The following is a 13,846-nucleotide window of genomic DNA, read 5'->3' on the forward strand; positions in this document are numbered from 1 at the left end:
GAGAGAGAGAGAGAGAGAGAGAGAGAAGGAGAGAGGGACAGAGAGGGGACAAAGAGAGAGGAAACAGAGAGAGAGAGAGAGAGAGAGAGAGAAAGTGAGAAAGAGAGGGACAGAGAGAGAGAGAGAGAGAGAGAAGGAGAGAGGGACAGAGAGGGGACAAAGAGAGAGGAAACGAGAGAGAGAGAGAGAGAGAGAGAGGGACAGAGACAGAGAAAGTGAGAAAGAGAGAGGGACAGAGAGAGAGAGAGAGAGAGAGAAGGAGAGAGGGACAGAGAGAGGGGACAAAGAGAGGAAACGAGAGAGAGAGAGAGAGAGAGAGAGAGAGAGAGAGAGAGAGAGAGAAAGTGAGAAAGAGAGAGGGACAGAGAGAGAGAAAGAGAGAGACAAAGAGTGATAAATAAAGAGAAAGAGACAGAGTGCCAGAGAGAGAGAGAGGGACAGAGACAGAAAGAGAGAAAGAGAGAGGGACAGAGACAGAGAAAGAGAGGGACAGAGAGAGACAGAGAAAGAGAGAGGGACAGAGAGGGAGAGAGAGAGAGCGAAAGAGACAGCGAGAGAAAAGGAGAGAGGGACCGAGAGAGGGGACAAAGAGAGAGAGAGAGAGAGAAATGACATAGATTTGGATATTCTTCATTCCTTGCAGCAAGATCTGGGATTTGGTTCTAAGACCCGTCCTGAATTTTTTTAAAAAAAATTGGCCCCATCAAAGGAACCGTTTAAAAAAATAAAATTAAATAAAAACGGGCCTTTGCCAGGTTGCAACAAAAGTGGAAGTGACTCTGTTTACAATCTTGCTTGCCTCCTCCCGGAGACCAGCCCCAGTGGTAGACTTTGAACGGCTGTCTGTCTCGTGCTTTGCTGAAGAGGTAAACAAACATTGCCTGCAGAAATCCATCCAGGTCCAGGAGCCGAGAAAGGGCAACGTGTGATTAGGAGTAAGGAAAGAGGAAGATTTGCCGAGAAACTCATATTGGAAAAGAGCCTTGCAAGAACAACAACGCTTACACTTATGTACCGCTTCACAGGGCTGTACAGCCCTCTCTGAACGGTTTGCAGAGTCAGCCAATTTGCCCCCAACAAACTGGGTCCTCACTGGTGGACTTCCACTCCCAGAATCCCCCGGGCAGCCATGCTTTAAGATGGGTGGGCTTCCAGAATCCCCCAGCTGTCATGCTTTACGATGGGTGGACTTCCACTCCCAGAATTCCTCCGCAGCCTGCTTTAAGAGGGGTGAACCTCCACTCCCAGAATCCCCCAGCCAGCCTGCTTTAAGAGGGGTGGACTTCCAGAATTCCTCAGCAGCCTGCTTTAAGAGGGATGGGCTTCCGCTCCCAGAATCCCCCAGCCGGCCTGCTTCGAGAGGCCGTTCCTAGGAATCCACTTAGTGCCCGCCTTGCTCTCTGGCGCCTAGAATTCCCGCCCAGCAGCTGATCGCCAGGCGCCCTCTCTGGCTGCAGGCCTCTTCCTTGCCAGTGATCGTATGGCTAATTATTCCTGCCCAAATTGATTTAGCAAAGCCAATTAGATTACACTGATCCGCTTGTTGCCAGTGAGGCCTCTGGGGAGCTGGCAGGCAATTGCATTTGTGTGTGTGTGTGTGTGTGTGACAGAGAGAGAGAGAGAGAGAGAGAGTAGAAAGAGAAGAGAAGAGAAAAGAGAGGAGAGAGAAGAGAGAGAAAGAGAAAAGAGGGAAGAGGAGAGAGAGAGAGAGCATTTATGTGTATAGTCAGTGGGCGTTTTAGTACCCCTTTTTTGCTGAGTTACTGACTTAAAGAGCTTTCCAATTGGCATCGGGTGATCCAAGCATTGGTCCTTTATGCTTCCTCGAACTCACTGCTCACGACCACCAGATATGTCCGAGTAGCCCCCCCCCCGACTTACCGCACTTCATTTAGTGACTGCTCGAACTTAAAACAGCCCGGAAAACAGGGACTTGGGATCCTTTTTCACACTTAACGACCGTTGCCCCGGCCCTCTGGTCACGTGATCAAAATTCAGAGGCTTGGCAACTGGCAGGTACTTACGACGGTTGCAGGATCCCGGGTGTCAGGTGATCCCCCTTTTTTGCCACCTTCTTACGAGCCACGCCAATCGGGGAAGCCGGCTTCGCTTAACAGCCAGGTTGCTGACTTCACCCCCACACTGATTCGCTTAAGGGCAAAGCTCACTTAAGGACCATCTCACTTAGCAACTTTTTGGGCTCAACTGTGATCGTAAGTCGAGGTCTTGCCTGTAGAAGAATAGAATAGAATATAGAATATAGAATAGAAATAGAAAATGGAATAGAAGAGAAGAGAATGAGAATAGAATAGAATAGAATAGAATTAAAATGAGAATAGAATAGAATAGAATAGAAAATATGGAATAGAATAGAATGGAATGGAATGGAATGGAATGGAATGGAATGGAATAGAATATAGAATATGGAATAGAATCGAATATAGAAAATGGAATAGAATGGAATAGAATATAGAATATGGAATAGAATAGAATATAGAAAATGGAATAGAATAGAATAGAATAGAATAGAATAGAATAGAATAGAATAGAATAGAATAGAATAGAATAGAAAATATGGAATGGAACGGAATAGAAGAATAGAATAGAATAGAATAGAAAATATGGAATAGAATAGAATAGAATAGAATTAGAATGAGAATAGAATAGAATAGAATTAAAATGAGAATAGAATAGAACAGAACAGAACAGAACAGTAGAATAGAATTACAAATAGAATAGAATAATTCAACAGAATAGAATAATTCAACAGAATACAATAATAGAACAGAACAGAATAGAATAGAATAACAGAGTTGGAAGGGACCTTGGAGGTCATCTAGTCCAACCCCCTGCTCAGGCAAGAAACCCTGTACCATTTCAAACAAATGATTGTCCAGTCCCCTAAAAAACTTCCAGCGTGGAAGTTTTTTAAGTTTTTAATTGTGGGGTTCAGCCTGATTGGGATGGGAACCAAGCTTTGCCAGTTGGCCCCCTCAAGACAGGTGCCCCATTGGCCCTGGGGCGGGGGGAGGATTCACCCTTAATTCCTCTTCTGCAAAAAAGCTGGGTGGTTTTCAGAAAGCCGGGCAGAGCCGCCATCTGCTACGACTTCCTTCCTGGGCATCTTCTGCTCGCGGGCACCTCTTGGGTGGCCTTCCTCTCGGCTTCTTGAAAGTGACTTTGGCACTCCTTGCTGCCCCTTCTGTGCCCGCTGCGTCAATGCCGCCACGGTGGCTGCATCCGGGGCGGAGGGAAGCTGTGTGTGTGTGTGTGTGTGTATATATATCCCTGCTTGTGCCGAGACAGTTCTTGTTTGAAGCTGGGCGCCCAACGCCGGGTGAGTCTGCCTAGCTACGCTTGGCTTCCATCAAGGAGAATCTTTGTAGCTCACGGTTGAACGGTGGTGCCCTCTGAGCTGGGTGGTTTTCTTGCAGACGTCTCATGACCCAACTAGAGAACAACATCAGGGCTAGAAGGAGGAGGAGGAGGAGGGAGGAGGGGTCCTTGGTGCTCTCTGGGCTTGGTGGTTTTCTGGCAGATATTTCATGACCTAACCAAGAACATCATCAGGGCTAGAAGGGAGGGGGGTTGCAAGGAGGAGGAGGAGGACTGTGGGGTCCTTGGTGCTCTCTGAACTTGTTTTTTGCAGAGGTTTCATGACCCAAATAGGTAACATCATCAGTGCTAGGAGGAGGAGGAAGGACTGTGGGGTCTTGGGTGCCCCCTGAGCTGGGTGGTTTTCCTGGAGACATTTCGTGACCCAACTAGGAAACATCATCAGAGCTAGAAGGGAGTGTGGGAGGAGGAGGAAGAGTACTGTGGGGTCCTTGATGCTCTCTGAGCTGGGTTATTTTCTTGCAGACGTTTCATGACCCAACTAGGTAACATCATCAGTGCTAGAAGGGAGGAGGAGGAGGAGGAGGAGGAAGAAGAGGAGGAAGACTGTGGGGTCCCTGGTGCTCTCTGAGCTGGGTTGTTTTCTTGGAGACGTTTCATGACCCAACTAGGGAACATCCTCAGTGTTAGAAGGGAGGGGGGTTTGCAGGAGCAGAAGGAGAAGGTAAGTCTACTTTATTGAAAAGAAGGAGCAGGGAAGACATGCAAGCAATCTTCCAATATCTGAGAGGCTGCCACAAAGAATAGGGGAGGGGTCAACCTATTCCCCAAAGCCCCTGAAGGCAGGACAAGAAGTGACGGATGGAGGAGGAGGAGGAGGAGGAGGAGGACAACGACTGTGGGGTCCTTGGTGCTTCTCTGAGCTGGGCTGTTTTCTTGGAGAGTTTCATGACCCAACTAGGGAACATCTTCAGTGCTAGAAGGGAGGGGGGGATTGGAGGGAGGAGGAGGAGAAGAAGGAAGGGAAAGAGGAAGGAATGGAGGTGGGGGGAAAGGGAGAGGAGGGAGAAGAGGATTCTGGGGTCTTTATTGATCTCTGAGCTGGGTGGTTTCCTTGCAGACGTTTCATGACCCAACTAGGGAACATCATCAGGGCTAGAAGGGAGGAGGAGGAGGAGGAGGACTGTGGGGTCCTTGATGCCCTCTGAGCTGGGTGGTTTTATGGCAGACCTTTCATGGCCCGACTAGGTAACCTTATCAATGCTGGACACTGATGATCTTCCCTAGTTGGGTCATGAAACGTCTGCAGCAGAAGAACCCAGCTCAGAGGGCACCAGGAAGCCTTCATATTCTTAGTTTTTAGAGGGAAGAAAAAGGAGGAATATGCAGAATGTCGGGCTTTAAGCAGATTGCTTCCTACCCTGCTAGCTGTCTGTCGGTTGTGGGGGTACAGTTGTGGGGGGGCAGAGTGGATTCTGGAAGGATGGTTGGATTTGGGGGCAGCCTTCTGAACCTCAGCTGCACAGAGCTGAGCCGTGCCCAATTTTTATGACCTTTTTTTTTTGCCCTGGTTGTTAAGCGAATCACGTGGTCGTTAAGCAAATCCAGCTCCCCTCATCGACACGGCTTTGGCCCCAGAATTTCCCTTGCTAACCAAGACACTTCTTCAGTAAGTCGGACATGAATGCCCAAGCTTTTTGGACAAGAATCGTTACGCAGATCGCTGTGTTGTTAAAGTGAATAATGCCGTTGTTAAGCGAATCCCCCATTGACGTAGCTTGTCAGCTGGGAAGGTCGTAAATTGCAACCCCGAGACCCTGCAACCATCATAAATACAGGCCGGTTGCAAACACTGAAATGCTGATCACGCAACAGTGGGGAGCCTAAGACAGTCATAAATGTGAGGACTGATTGTAAGTCATTATTTTTAGGGCTGTTGTAAATTTCAACTGTTGCTAAACGAGGCAAAGGACTGCCGGTATATTGTTCCCCTTGCAAGCGAGATTATGGGTGTGCAAAGATGGAGCATCTAGCAGCCGCTAAACAAATGCTTGTAAGTCGAGGACTGCCTGTAACTAACAGGATATTTTGTCTTTAATCTGAAGAATTTGTGTCTGTGTTGCCCGGACAAGCAATGTTGCGTCTGTACTCATCCAAAACTGGTCAAATTAGACAGGGTTCCCCAACCATTCGGGGTTGGCATGTGTGGCTGCGAACCCCACAATGCTCATGGCGATGTTGGCATGGGTGGGGCCACAAACACCCGCAACGCTCGTGGCGATGCTTGCACAGGTGGGTCCGTAAACGCCTGCAATGCTCGTGCGTGTGGGGCAACAAGCACCAGCATGCTCGTGGCAACGCTCGTACAGGTGGTGCCGCGCACACCCGCCATGCCCGTGCGCGCGGGGCTGCAAACGCCTGCAACGCTCCTGGTGACACTCGCCGCAAACGCCCGCGACATTCATGGCGATGCGCACGTGGGGCCACAAACGCTGCCACACTTAGGGCATTGCTCGCACAGGTGGGGCCGTGAACGCCGGCAATGCTTGTGCGCATGGGGCCACGAACAACCAGGATGCTCATGGTGAAGCTCGCACGAGTGGGGCTGCAAAGGCCCACGACACACATGGTGATGCTTGTCTGAGTGGGGTTGCGTGCACGCGCACACTCGTGCGCCGGCCAGCTATTTATGTGGTCCGGTTAGCCGATAGGCTGTGGATCGGTGCTCGGCTGCGGCCCACAGGTTGGGGACCCCTGGACTGAAAGGCCTCCAAGGTCTCTTGTTCCCCCTCAGTAATCCTGTTGTGTTTCCTTCCTAGGCAGTGAGACTGGAAAGCACGTATCAAAATCGGACACGCTACATGGTGGTGATTTCGACAAATGGCCGGCAAGACACGGAGGAGAGCATTGTCCTGGGAGTGGACTTTTCATCCAATGACAGGTGAGTCGTGATGCTCTGCAGGGTTCTGGTGCACACACACACACACACACACACACACACACACACACACACACACACACACACCAAGGCAGGAGTATCCAACCTTGTCCACTTTAAGACTTGTCTAGCAATTGTTGGAAATGTAGACAAAAACCAAGCACACGCTACTATCTTTGGTGGAGGTACCCTAAAGCAGGGAGTCTTCCCACTTGGCCCTTTTAGGACTGGTGGACTTCAACTCCCAGAATCCCTCAGCCAGGATGCTTTAAGATAGGGGTCTTCCAACCTGGCCCTTTTAGGACTGGTGGACTTCAACTCCCAGAATCCCTCAGCCAGGATGCTTTAAGATAGGGGTCTTCCCACTTGGCCCTTTTAGGACTGGTGGACTTCAACTCCCAGAATCCCTCAGCCAGGATGCTTTAAGACAGGGGTCTTCCCACTTGGCCCTTTTAGGACTGGTGGACTTCAACTCCCAGAATTCCTCCGCCAGGATGCTTTAAGATAGGGGTCCTCCCACTTGGCCCTTTTAGGACTGGTGGACTTCAACTCCCAGAATCCCTCAGCCAGGATGCTTTAAGACAGGGGTCTTCCCACTTGGCACTTTCATGACTGGTGGACTTCAACTCCCAGAATTCCTCCGCCAGGATGCTTTAAGACAAGGGTCTTCCAACTTGGCCCTTTTAGGACTGGCGGACTTCAACTCCCAGAATTCCTCAGCCAGGATGCTTTAAGACAGGGGTCTTCCCACTTGGCCCTTTTAGGACTGGTGGACTTCAACTCCCAGAATCCCTCAGCCAGGATGCTTTAAGACAGGGGTCTTCCCACTTGGCACTTTCATGACTGGTGGACTTCAACTCCCAGAATTCCTCCGCCAGGATGCTTTAAGACAAGGGTCTTCCAACTTGGCCCTTTTAGGACTGGCGGACTTCAACTCCCAGAATTCCTCAGCCAGGATGCTTTAAGACAGGGGTCTTCCCACTTGGCCCTTTTAGGACTGGCGGACTTCAACTCCCAGAATTCCTCAGCCAGGATGCTTTAAGAGAGGGGTCTTCCCACTTGGCCCTTTTAGGACTGGTGGACTTCAACTCCCAGAATTCCTCAGCCAGGATGCTTTAAGAGAGGGGTCTTCCCACTTGGCCCTTTTAGGACTGGTGGACTTCAACTCCCAGAATTCCTCCGCCAGGCACGCGTGCCTGGTGGAGGAATTCTGGGAGTTGAAGTCCACCAGTCCTAAAAGGGCCAAGTGGGAAGACGCCCGCCCTAAAGCCAAAAGATTTTGGTCCAGAATACATATATGGTCAGAGAAAACGATTAAAAAAACATACAGATTTTAAACCAGAACTATTTTTGTTAGGTATAACCATTGCTTTTTTTGTAAAAAAAAGAAAAGAAAAAGGTGCCGGAACTCACACATGTCATACAACCCGCCTTGCCTACCCTACAAGGTTCCATCCAAAAAAAGGTGCCGGAACTCCATTCTGAGCGTTCTATGACAAAAAAAGCCCTGGGTATAACTGTAGGAAATTGTGAGAAAGAATGTGTAGATTTAATGTTACATGTATTAACGGCAGCGAGAATTGGATTCGCTCAACGTTGGAAAAATGCAGAATTGCCAACGGAGGAAGAGTTAAATCAAAAGGGCTTTCATTTTTCTCCAGCATTGAGCAAATACTATTCTTGCTGCAGTTAATACGTGTAAAATTAAGTGTACAGATTCTTTCTCACAGTTTCCTACTATTATGCCTAAACTCCCCCCCCCCAAAAAAAAATCTGGCTTAAAGTCTGTATGTTTTTTTTTTAATCATTTTTCTCTAACCGTTCGTGTATTCTTGACCGAAATCTTTTAGATTTAGGGCACGTCCGCCAGATGTGATATACTAAGTGCCTGGTTTTTGTTTACATTTCCAACACTTGACGAGACATATTTTTAAACATTTTTGGTAATCTCACCGGGCGTTAAATGCCATCTATAAAACATTTTTTATAAGTTTTCTTTAAAAAAAAATCAACTGCCAACGGAACTCCGGACTGCCCCCGACCTTCGTTCATTTCGCCGGGACCTAAAAACCTGGCTCTTTGAGCTATCTGGTCTGGACTGAGGGGGTTTAATGTTTTTAAATTGTGATTTTAATTTTTTACGGCTAGACTTAATTTAATTTAATTTTAATTTTATATTGTATTGTTTTTAAATTTTGCCTTGTAAACCGCCCTGAGTCCTTTGGGAGTAGGGCGGTATATAAACCGAAATAATAATGATAATAATTAATAATAACAATAATAATAATAATAATAATAATAATAATAATAATAATAATAATAATAATATATAATAATAATAATAATAATAATAATATAATAATAATAATAATAATAATAATAATAATAATAATAATAATAATAATAATAATAATAATAAATGTTGGCGGCGGGGGGGCGGAAACAGCCACTCTTAAGGGCCTTTCCGGGGTGGCCGAGCTGGGAATATTTTTAGGGACTTCTCCACTCCCCCCACCTTCTCAAAAGACCCCAGCAACAAGGCTAAATCGAGGTTGGAAATTTGAACCAAGTCAGGAGAGACATTTTTCCAAGCGCCAGGAAAGCAGCAGACGGCTAGACACAGGGGGGGGGGGATGACAAACTGCCCCCCTGCCCAAGCTGGACTGAAATCAAGGTCAAGGAAACAGGAGGTCAGAGAGAAAAGCTCTTGGTCCCTTTAAGATCGAGCTGGGGAAAAAAATCAACATTGAATAAAGAAATAAGCTGGGGGAAAAAAATGGTAATATGAATAAAGTCAATAAAAAATAAATAAATGAAAGCTGAAAATAATCAGCAGTTACATAAATAAGCGAATGACAAAATAAATAAAAAGCTGTAAAAAAAAATCAGCGGGAACGTAAATAAGCGAATAAATATAGGCTGTAAAAAAAAATCAGCAGAATCACATGACGCTGGGACATTGTGTTGGTCATAAGTGCGAGGACTGGTCCTAAGTCCCTTTTTTCAGCGCCGTTGTAACTTGGAACAGCCACTAAATGAATCGTCGTAAGTCTAGGACAGGAGTGGGGAACTATGGCCTCCTTTATGACTCGTGGGCTTCAGCTGGTGCAGAATGCGGCCGCGCGAGTTGTGATGGGGGTCTCCCGATACTCCCGCGTAACACCTCTTCTCCGGGAGCTGCATTGGCTTCCGGTTGCCTTCCGGGTGAGATTCAAGGTGCTGGTGATGACCTATAAAGCCCTAAATGGCATGGGCCCGGATTATCTAAGGGAGCACCTGCTGCCAGCGTCAATTTCCCATCGTCCTGTGCGCTCCCACAGGGAGGGTCTCCTCAGGGTGCCGCCGGTGAAGGATTGCCGGCGGGTGACTCCCAGAGAGAGGGCCTTCTCTGTGGGGGCGCCTGCCCTACGGAACCAACTACCCACGGAACTTAGGACTGCCCCCGACCTCCGTTCGTTTCGCCGGGACCTAAAAACTTGGCTCTTTGAGCTGTCTGGCCTAGACTGAGGGGTTTTGAATTGGCTTTTAAAGTTTTAACTTTTGGGCTTAAATTTAATTAATTGTTTTAAATTTATTTTAACTTTTGTATTGTATGGTTTTAATTGCCCTGTAAACCGCCCTGAGTCCTATGGGAATAGGGCGGTATATAAGTCAAGTAAATAAATAAATAAAAAATAAATAAAAAATAGATAGATAGATAGATAGATAGATAGATAGATAGATAGATAGATAGATAATAATAAACAAACAAACAAACAAACTCCCAGAATTCCTGAGCCAGCATGGGGGAACTATGGCCCCCTTCATGACTCGTGGACTTCAACTCCCAGAATCCCTCAGCCAGGATGCTTTAAGATAGGGGTCTTCCCACTTGGCCCTTTTAGGACTGGTGGACTTCAACTCCCAGAATCCCTCAGCCAGGATGCTTTAAGACAGGGGTCTTCCCACTTGGCCCTTTTAGGACTGGCGGACTTCAACTCCCAGAATTCCTCAGCCAGGATGCTTTAAGAGAGGGGTCTTCCCACTTGGCCCTTTTAGGACTGGTGGACTTCAACTCCCAGAATCCCTCAGCCAGGATGCTTTAAGACAGGGGTCTTCCCACTTGGCACTTTCATGACTGGTGGACTTCAACTCCCAGAATTCCTCCGCCAGGATGCTTTAAGACAAGGGTCTTCCAACTTGGCCCTTTTAGGACTGGCGGACTTCAACTCCCAGAATTCCTCAGCCAGGATGCTTTAAGACAGGGGTCTTCCCACTTGGCCCTTTTAGGACTGGTGGACTTCAACTCCCAGAATCCCTCAGCCAGGATGCTTTAAGACAGGGGTCTTCCCACTTGGCACTTTCATGACTGGTGGACTTCAACTCCCAGAATTCCTCCGCCAGGATGCTTTAAGACAAGGGTCTTCCAACTTGGCCCTTTTAGGACTGGCGGACTTCAACTCCCAGAATTCCTCAGCCAGGATGCTTTAAGACAGGGGTCTTCCCACTTGGCCCTTTTAGGACTGGCGGACTTCAACTCCCAGAATTCCTCAGCCAGGATGCTTTAAGAGAGGGGTCTTCCCACTTGGCCCTTTTAGGACTGGTGGACTTCAACTCCCAGAATTCCTCAGCCAGGATGCTTTAAGAGAGGGGTCTTCCCACTTGGCCCTTTTAGGACTGGTGGACTTCAACTCCCAGAATTCCTCCGCCAGGCACGCGTGCCTGGTGGAGGAATTCTGGGAGTTGAAGTCCACCAGTCCTAAAAGGGCCAAGTGGGAAGACGCCCGCCCTAAAGCCAAAAGATTTTGGTCCAGAATACATATATGGTCAGAGAAAACGATTAAAAAAACATACAGATTTTAAACCAGAACTATTTTTGTTAGGTATAACCATTGCTTTTTTTGTAAAAAAAAGAAAAGAAAAAGGTGCCGGAACTCACACATGTCATACAACCCGCCTTGCCTACCCTACAAGGTTCCATCCAAAAAAAGGTGCCGGAACTCCATTCTGAGCGTTCTATGACAAAAAAAGCCCTGGGTATAACTGTAGGAAATTGTGAGAAAGAATGTGTAGATTTAATGTTACATGTATTAACGGCAGCGAGAATTGGATTCGCTCAACGTTGGAAAAATGCAGAATTGCCAACGGAGGAAGAGTTAAATCAAAAGGGCTTTCATTTTTCTCCAGCATTGAGCAAATACTATTCTTGCTGCAGTTAATACGTGTAAAATTAAGTGTACAGATTCTTTCTCACAGTTTCCTACTATTATGCCTAAACTCCCCCCCCCCAAAAAAAAATCTGGCTTAAAGTCTGTATGTTTTTTTTTTAATCATTTTTCTCTAACCGTTCGTGTATTCTTGACCGAAATCTTTTAGATTTAGGGCACGTCCGCCAGATGTGATATACTAAGTGCCTGGTTTTTGTTTACATTTCCAACACTTGACGAGACATATTTTTAAACATTTTTGGTAATCTCACCGGGCGTTAAATGCCATCTATAAAACATTTTTTATAAGTTTTCTTTAAAAAAAAATCAACTGCCAACGGAACTCCGGACTGCCCCCGACCTTCGTTCATTTCGCCGGGACCTAAAAACCTGGCTCTTTGAGCTATCTGGTCTGGACTGAGGGGGTTTAATGTTTTTAAATTGTGATTTTAATTTTTTACGGCTAGACTTAATTTAATTTAATTTTAATTTTATATTGTATTGTTTTTAAATTTTGCCTTGTAAACCGCCCTGAGTCCTTTGGGAGTAGGGCGGTATATAAACCGAAATAATAATGATAATAATTAATAATAACAATAATAATAATAATAATAATAATAATAATAATAATAATAATAATAATAATATATAATAATAATAATAATAATAATAATATAATAATAATAATAATAATAATAATAATAATAATAATAATAATAATAATAATAATAATAATAAATGTTGGCGGCGGGGGGGCGGAAACAGCCACTCTTAAGGGCCTTTCCGGGGTGGCCGAGCTGGGAATATTTTTAGGGACTTCTCCACTCCCCCCACCTTCTCAAAAGACCCCAGCAACAAGGCTAAATCGAGGTTGGAAATTTGAACCAAGTCAGGAGAGACATTTTTCCAAGCGCCAGGAAAGCAGCAGACGGCTAGACACAGGGGGGGGGGGATGACAAACTGCCCCCCTGCCCAAGCTGGACTGAAATCAAGGTCAAGGAAACAGGAGGTCAGAGAGAAAAGCTCTTGGTCCCTTTAAGATCGAGCTGGGGAAAAAAATCAACATTGAATAAAGAAATAAGCTGGGGGAAAAAAATGGTAATATGAATAAAGTCAATAAAAAATAAATAAATGAAAGCTGAAAATAATCAGCAGTTACATAAATAAGCGAATGACAAAATAAATAAAAAGCTGTAAAAAAAAATCAGCGGGAACGTAAATAAGCGAATAAATATAGGCTGTAAAAAAAAATCAGCAGAATCACATGACGCTGGGACATTGTGTTGGTCATAAGTGCGAGGACTGGTCCTAAGTCCCTTTTTTCAGCGCCGTTGTAACTTGGAACAGCCACTAAATGAATCGTCGTAAGTCTAGGACAGGAGTGGGGAACTATGGCCTCCTTTATGACTCGTGGGCTTCAGCTGGTGCAGAATGCGGCCGCGCGAGTTGTGATGGGGGTCTCCCGATACTCCCGCGTAACACCTCTTCTCCGGGAGCTGCATTGGCTTCCGGTTGCCTTCCGGGTGAGATTCAAGGTGCTGGTGATGACCTATAAAGCCCTAAATGGCATGGGCCCGGATTATCTAAGGGAGCACCTGCTGCCAGCGTCAATTTCCCATCGTCCTGTGCGCTCCCACAGGGAGGGTCTCCTCAGGGTGCCGCCGGTGAAGGATTGCCGGCGGGTGACTCCCAGAGAGAGGGCCTTCTCTGTGGGGGCGCCTGCCCTACGGAACCAACTACCCACGGAACTTAGGACTGCCCCCGACCTCCGTTCGTTTCGCCGGGACCTAAAAACTTGGCTCTTTGAGCTGTCTGGCCTAGACTGAGGGGTTTTGAATTGGCTTTTAAAGTTTTAACTTTTGGGCTTAAATTTAATTAATTGTTTTAAATTTATTTTAACTTTTGTATTGTATGGTTTTAATTGCCCTGTAAACCGCCCTGAGTCCTATGGGAATAGGGCGGTATATAAGTCAAGTAAATAAATAAATAAAAAATAAATAAAAAATAGATAGATAGATAGATAGATAGATAGATAGATAGATAGATAGATAGATAATAATAAACAAACAAACAAACAAACTCCCAGAATTCCTGAGCCAGCATGGGGGAACTATGGCCCCCTTCATGACTCGTGGACTTCAACTCCCAGAATTCCTGAGCCAGCATGGGGAACTATGGCCCCCACATGATTTGTGGACTTCAACTCCCAGAATTCCTGAGCCAGCATGGGGGAACTATGGCCCCCTTCATGACTCGTGGACTTCAACTCCCAGAATTCCTGAGCCTGCATGAAGGAACTATGGCCCCTTCATGACCAGTGGACTTCAACTCCCAGAATTCCTGAGCCAGCATGGGGGAACTATGGCCCCTTTATGACTTGCGGACT

The 13,846-nt window shown here is 46.4% G+C and overlaps 1 protein-coding gene across 3 annotated transcripts in view; it reads left to right on the forward strand.

Moving 5' to 3' along the window:
- Positions 1-13,846, forward strand: part of SSH2 (slingshot protein phosphatase 2) — a 153,597-nt gene that overhangs the window by 110,776 nt on the left and 28,975 nt on the right. For all 3 annotated transcript variants that reach the window (XM_081337793.1, XM_081337791.1, XM_081337792.1), the window contains exon 5: positions 6,156-6,277. In XM_081337793.1, the coding sequence (XP_081193919.1) occupies positions 6,156-6,277 (122 nt within the window). The remainder of the gene's footprint in view (positions 1-6,155; positions 6,278-13,846) is intronic.

Source organism: Vipera berus (genome assembly GCF_964194415.1).
Source record: "Vipera berus genome assembly, chromosome: 1".
NCBI classification, from domain to species: domain Eukaryota; kingdom Metazoa; phylum Chordata; class Lepidosauria; order Squamata; family Viperidae; genus Vipera; species Vipera berus.